The sequence below is a fragment of the Buceros rhinoceros genome, unplaced genomic scaffold (genome assembly GCF_000710305.1).
Source record: "Buceros rhinoceros silvestris isolate BGI_N320 unplaced genomic scaffold, ASM71030v1 scaffold7927, whole genome shotgun sequence".
Lineage (NCBI taxonomy): Eukaryota > Metazoa > Chordata > Aves > Bucerotiformes > Bucerotidae > Buceros > Buceros rhinoceros.
The window spans coordinates 17,409-24,764 of record NW_010423894.1 but is presented as its reverse complement, the minus strand read 5'-3'; the positions used below and the strand labels follow the sequence as shown (position 1 = coordinate 24,764).

The 7,356-nt window shown below is 39.7% G+C and overlaps 1 protein-coding gene across 1 annotated transcript in view; it reads right to left on the bottom strand.

The window, feature by feature from the left end:
• CDK5RAP2 (CDK5 regulatory subunit associated protein 2) overlaps nt 1-7,356 on the bottom strand; it is a 74,372-nt gene that overhangs the window by 51,294 nt on the left and 15,722 nt on the right. Inside the window, exons 11-12 of the mRNA XM_010140594.1 lie at nt 3,303-3,473; nt 2,361-2,534 (exon numbers count right to left, since the gene is read on the bottom strand). Coding sequence (XP_010138896.1) covers nt 2,361-2,534; nt 3,303-3,473 — 345 coding nt within the window. The remainder of the gene's footprint in view (nt 1-2,360; nt 2,535-3,302; nt 3,474-7,356) is intronic.

Below are 7,356 nucleotides of genomic sequence, written 5' to 3'. Positions count from 1 at the left end.
TTTTTTTTTTTTTTTTTTTTTTACACTTAGAGAAATCAATTTAGAATTAAAATTCCTATCACTGTGGCCCCTTACTGCAGTACAGCCTGCGTGCGAGATTACACGTGCTACACAACAGAACCCAGAAGCACAGCTCGAGGACTCAGCAAGAGCCATTCTTCTCAATTTTGCTGCTTTTTTTTCCTCAGTAGTAAAATAAACAACAAAGGTCTAAAAATCTGTGTTAGAAATATATTTACCTAACAAATGCTCCAACAAGAGCGTTGTAAATGTAGAAGTATTGGTTGTGACAGAAGAGCATTAAGCACAAAACCAACTAAAGTTTCCAAAATTGCATGGAGTCCACTGCACTTCTCAATTCCTGGCCTGTAAAATATATTTCATTCCAAGACTTCAGAGACACCAGAGTCAGCAGTTGCATGACTAACCTAATTATCAGTGCCCTCGCACACTCTCTCTCTAGCCCATGACAGTAGCTCAAGAATCCAAACTCTAATTAGAAAGTGTCATTTATCTTCCCTGGCTTGGCCCAAGCACCCAGCAGAGCTTTGGATGTTGGTTGGCTTAAAATTTATCGTTACATTAAAATAAACTAGAAAGGTCTGATGAAAGAGAGAAAGTTCTGCATCTCTCAATCTAGTTTCTTCAGCTTTAAAGATCAGTGAGGCTAGAAGAGCTCAGTTTCTGTTCTCTCCGGTGGGGAGGATCCAGCTGTGCATTTGTTGAGAGTTGGTGCAGCACTGTCACGTCATCAAAGAGCCCAAAGGCAGGGAACGAGAGCAGAGCTCTGCGTAATCCGTGTCCAAAAACTTATGATTAATATGCCAGAGTGGGTTCTTAGCGGAGATACCTTACACCGAGAGGACAATGGCTTGTGATTAGCTATTGTTCACAACCACTAAGTGAACCAGCCACAGCGAACAGATTGCGATTAGAGGGTGGGCACGGGGTCATTACGGCGCACAGCTTCGCGTGCCCGTTCTCTCTCCTGGTTATACACCTGTGTGGGAAGTGGTGCGTACAGAGGAAAGCTGGTGTTTGATTTTCATTAATTCTGTATGATATCCCATCGCTCCTAGGTCCTTTTGTGACAGAAGTTACGTGCGTGCTCTGCAGTTTGTTTTACAGAGGGAGAATATCTACTCACCCTTTCACAGGCTTTACTTTCTCTGCATGTATATTCACACATACTTTGATACACTCCGCACTGGCACCCTGGCACACAGCTCCTGTACTCCGAGCTTCTCAACCCATGAAGTGTGCTTGCATCTACTTTGTTTAATACCAGTGTCCATAAATATTAAGCATCTCATCACCACTGTGTTCAAAATGTGACACAAGACATAGCCCTCATGTTTCCTTTGCCATTAGCTCACTTTATTTTGAACTTCCATGAGAAAATCTCATTAATGACTGATACATTATTAAAGAAACAAAATAGCTTTCTCCGTCATTAGTACGTACTAGCCCAATACTTTTTAATTTGCCTGATGCTTTTGGAGACCCCACCACACTAGGCTGCAACCAATAAAAAAATACAAGAAATGCACCTTCAAAAGCAATTTACTTGTTCCTTAATCTGTATGCAATAATAAAAAACGTGCTGATGGCATCAGCAAGTGATTCAACAACTTCTTAGCAGTACCTGCCTTTTTTTTTTTGCTAGTACAGAAGTGGGGGGGAAGGGGGAAGGAACTTGAATTTTAACCTCTGATTTCAGATACTAACGAGTCTTTTCAATTTATGGCATCAAATAAAATAATGTACATGTATTGTCCACCTTGTTTAATATGTAAATTTCTGTACCATGTCCTTTCTTCTTTGCTTTAAAGCAGATTTCTTTTTGCTCTAGACGTATCTTCACTCTTATCTCTATTTTTTATCCTCGCACTCCATTTATCTCCTGTGGTCACTAGCTCTGTGCAATCTTTCCCCTTATCTATGAGACAGACACAAAGTCTCCTCTGCACCTCTCTTCAGAAACGCAGATACCCTCCCACTCGGGGAAATATGTCTGCCCTAATGACCGCAAAACTCTGCCTCTTTATGGAAGGCAAAACATTTTAACGTGCTTTCTGAGAGTAAAGGGTTTAGTGACGATGAGCACAGAGCACACTATGTGCTCTTGTGATGCCAGATCAATACCACCACAATCACACATTTACTAACAAAGCCATTGTCATCTTCTTAATAATTGAGAACACTTTGATATGCTACTGATGTGAAGGAAAAACAGCTCCTTGCTACACGGATGAATTACAATATATCTGAGTTCATACCTATGGAGCCAAAGTCAAAATTCTCTTCAATTCAAAGTCAAGGTATTTATCTGCAAATGCTCAGGGTCATGAAAAACTCACCTCTAACTCTCTGACTATCTTGACGATTGACTGTTGAGACTGTGCAGCACATTTTTCCTTTACTAAGCCCTCATTTTTCAGTTCAAGTTCTTCGTTGGCTCTTACAAGGTTCTTGTACTTATTCACGAGCTCCTGCAATTCTGTGTCCTTTTCTTTAACTGTTCCATCAAGTTTCTAAAGAAAGAAAACAATGAGACAATTTTACAAAATTCACTCTGATTTTATATTGCAAAATAGACAAGCAAACAAAATTGATGAGAATACCCAGGACGATCTGGCACATGTTCTTTCCACACATTGAGCAAAAGAAGCGCTCAATTTAACAAAATAGAAGCAAATAAAAAGATCAACAGATGCTTTCCTCAGCTACCCAATCTTTTAAATATTAAATGTAAGTCAAGGTCTGCACCTTGGTCTCCAGGCATAGAGCAACCTCACCTATTCCCCTCTGCACTGCTGGTCGAATACCATCGGCACCTTCCGGGGTTACACCTCCAGCTATAAAAAACCTGAGCAGGGGTCCGTTAGCATTCAGCAGCTCCCCTCTCACATACGGCATTTTGAATGGGCTCCAAAAAAGATGATAAAATATTTCAGTATCTATCCCTATTCCTCAACTTCTACTTTCCGCACAATAAACTGGGATCATAGGCACTTCAGAGCTTTTAAATTATCTTACCACAACAGTGAAAATTCTACATAAGTATTAGTAAAGCTTTCTTCCTCCTCTGTCCACACGCTTCATAAAAACCTAACAAGAAATCTTGAATGCCACCGACTCTATAATTATCTGTCTGTTCTGCAAATACAGCATTCTAAAAAGTGAAGGATTATCAGCGAAATCAACAGTAATTCCAAATACAAATGTGATTTTTGTAATAATTCCTCCAACAAAAATCAAATTATAACTTTCCATTTTCATTTCAATCGAAGCCTACCTACCTGAAGCAGCAGATCCTTTTGATTGACACTGTCTGTTAGCCGCTTGATAACTAGTTCTTGGCTCTGCACCTTCTGATTGCTTTCACTCAAAAGAATATTGTAATGATGTTCAACTGCTTTTTCTTTCTCGGCCATTTCACCATGTAATTTCTCTAGTTGATTTCTGAGGTCCTAAGAAAAAAATTAAATGGAACTATTTAGCAAATCAACTTTTCCAAAAGTTTAAGGCTAACAACCCACATTCTTAGCTTAACTTTCCATTACTTTAAATGACTCATATCAGCAAATAGTCTGGAGATACATTTAAGCCGGTATCTTTCTCTTGGCATCAATGAATACAATTACAGAAAGAAAACTTTTAGATGAGGTGTCAGTATTGTCTCCTAAAAATCTAGGTTGTTATTGTTTAAATGCTTTTCATACAGAATGATGGGCTCCAAGGCTGCAGGGAACATCATGCAAGTAGATGTTTTCGCTGTCAGAACAAACACTCACTTCTGAGTCAATTTACTCCCTTGCTAGAAATAGGAGGAAATTGGTTATGGGTGATTTGGTTTGTCAGTTGCTCTTTTTCTCATCACACCATGGAAATTCTTGCCCTAACATTGTTTTATTAGTTACTTTTGCATCAAACAAAAGGTCAGAAATGTTACAGCATTTCCTTTTAACAACAGCACAAACTTCAAATGACCAATCAGGTCATCTCAGGATTAGAAGTTGTGAGCAGAACTTGATCACGATTCTGGCTCTGTTAATGACTCCCTGCAGCTCCAGGATTAGTTGAATCATCTCCACATCTTAGTTCCCCAACAGAGAAACAAATACTTCTCGTCCCTTTTGCTTCTAAAACACAGAAACAATCTCTTTCAACAGCCTTATGAAACAGCAAATGCAAAGGACTCTGAGATCCGTTAGACCGACAAGGACTACTTGCCATGTAAAAAAAAGGTATCTCTGAGCTTGCAGGTCACACGCTTGATACACACAACTACAGCTTTCTCCTCTGCGTTCCTACAGATCCTGTGCTGCTTCACCTGAAAACCCACCAGCTGAAAATGCACCTGTCCACAGAGTTTCAATTCTGACCACCTGATAAAGCCTTGTGTCCCAAGCAGTAACATCAAACAGGTCCTATTCCTTCCATTCTGCTAAGAACTGGGACAGAAATACACGTGAAACTGCTGGCATGTTATTAACAGTCGCTTCCCAGTTACAGAGTGGAAAATGTGCAAGAGCACAGGGCAGTACAAATACCCATGACGTGTCTGCTCCTTCCAGATCTCTTCCAGCACCACCGTTTGTGTCGTGTCAAACCCTTTTGATGATTTGTTGGAAGTTTGGGAAATTTAACAATTAAAGCTTACAGAAGACTTCATACTATCTAAACTTCTCTCCACACTCAAAGAACCAGGTAACACAGCCTACATCTTAAAATACTGTTTTCCATTTATTCCCCAAAAGGGCCCATTTGTGAAGTATCACATGCCCTTTAAATGGTTTGCACATATGGCAGTCACCTATAAACTTTACATTTACCTCCACTGGGATTTAAAATTCAATAGTTGTTTCTTATCCGAAGTACAAAGAAACAGTACTCGTGACACTTTAATTGCAATCTCTTTACAAACTGGTTTATGTCCTTTTCTTTGACTTAATTACCTTGCTTCATGCACGTTCACATCAAACCCTTAACATCATTTTACTACTTCGCCTTTACTTCTGTTTATTTTGTGCATTAAATACAAATTGGCATTTACAATGCCTTTTGGTTTACTCGCTTAATTTTAGTTTCATTACCAGGATTCAGCTTAAGAAATCCTTAATAGCTCCCAAAAACCCCCTCAAATGTTATTCCGTTTCAAAGAATGATTAAGCTTAAGGCTGCAGATCTGCAAACTAATAAAGGTAATTTTTTCAGGACCAAATGAACCACTTGCTCAACTAAAAAAGCTGAAGAACTGTAAAATCCACTCCTAGCTTTGCCTCTCAAATACATTTCTATTTCTTCCTAGCTAGTAACTATAAATACAAACTGCAGTGTAGTGCAGCTCTTTTGGAAGCAGTGTAACAGGCTGATAACTGCAGTCTTTTGGCTTCAAGTTGTAGAGCTCTTCAAGGGGGTCGCATTAAGCCTATTCATATACAACACGTGAACTGGAAGCAAAGGATCGACTGCAGTGTTATGATTTTCTCTGCATTGCAAAGTTCACTCCTTGGCTTTCTATTTTCACACTGTTTTTATACTGTTACATCACTGAGAGGCTTTAAGAGAAATGATTACCATTAGGTAACTAAACATCAAAGGAACACTTCTGACATGTCCTCTAGCACCAAATGACCAGTACTCTGTGACTTCTCTTTGCGAAAATCACAAAGAGCTTTAAGAAGATGACAGACGTGCATAGACAGAAAGATGCTGCTGCAGCCCCTATTAGCTCATCTCAGTCATCTTTGTGTACACTTGTCAGGCACAGAATGGCTCTGTTCGTGCAGAGGTGGACTGACAAACCATACGTCCGGGGAAAAAGTAAAGAAGCCTGCCAGAGATTTGCAATTTGCCGATAATTTGCCTCTATTAATTCTGCCCCCAGAGTTCCCCAAACCCTTCCCAAAACAAGCTAGAGTTGAGACTCAAAATTACATTCTTTACATGAGCTAGAATTCTGTAACACAAAAAACTATCCATCACAATAGCAGGTTGCTTGAACTCGCTGACCACTCAAATTGTCTGGGAGAAAAATCTACTGGTTTCTATACATTGAGGTGCAAGAATAATATAGTCCCTACAGATCTCAGAGCATAAACTTTGCAATTCCCTTCACCAGCCTTTTCCCAAGAGACCTTCCTATGATTAATGGCAGTTGAACTAAGAAAAATAAATGTGAAACACTATAATGTATGAGACTGGAGCAGATGCCTCCCCCTCGTTGTCAGATAGAAAACAGGTTGGTGAATAATTAAGTTGTGAAGCTCCAAAATCTCCCCCTCAGGCTGAACTACAGGTAGGAAGACTAAATAATAAATTCTGCCTAATGAGTTATTCTGCATTTCCCCAACCAACTGATCAAATAAGAATACCCAGTAAATACACTCTAATTGACTCCATTTAGGCCTGGAGAGGGAATGGCTACCCGAAGTGTTTAATCATGTAAATGAACAAACTCAAGAAACACTGAATCTGTTACAGACACAGTAATATGGTGGACACAAGCAACAATAAGGATGAGGTGACGTTTATTCCACATCAATTGTATATAAGAACATATGCCCAAAGTTTCTTGTTTCAAAGAGCTTCAAGTGGTGCTGAACTACTGCTTAACAGCAGCTTTTGGACAGTACAGAACAGAACGCTTTTGCTTTTACAGAGCCAGGGCACTCACCACCCTGAGGCAGGGACGTTGCTCAGAACACCTACGCCCACTGCTCCAGACGACTCATTACTGGGCACAGTCTGCGAGTTGGGTGCTCAGCTCACATGTTGCAGCCTTGAACTTTCTGCCATTCCAGGACAGCAACGCCCAAATCATCTCTGGATGCACTGGGTTTATATCTGGGTTTTCTGGATTTCTAAAGGTTTTGCTCTTTTTTTTAAAACTAGATATACACAAAAATTTGAATTGCCCCAATTACAGTGTAAGAAAAGTCATTGAAAACTTTCCTGTGAGTGAAGAGCTAAGACAGCCATTCATCACCAAAGAACGAGGGCCTTTCTGAGGGCCTTTTCTCCAGCTTGTGTACATTCTTGCCAGTTTCATTCTAATAAAATAGAAACACTGATAAATAAGTATCTTGGAGTACAAATAGAACAGAATTTTTAAGGCTGTCTCATAAAAAGTTTGCATTCGATCACTGAAGCAGATTTCTATTTGTCAAAGAGCAAAATATCACAGCATGGGTTTTTCCTCCCACATATCTACCACTTAATGGGCAACTTTTCACGGGCAACGGTGCTATATCCAAATGTACTTGCAACTCTGAAACTGAAACAGCTGTTCTGCAGGGAGTAGGAAATAGGGTAGTGATAGAATTTTTATAAAACTGCTCATCTTTTGGC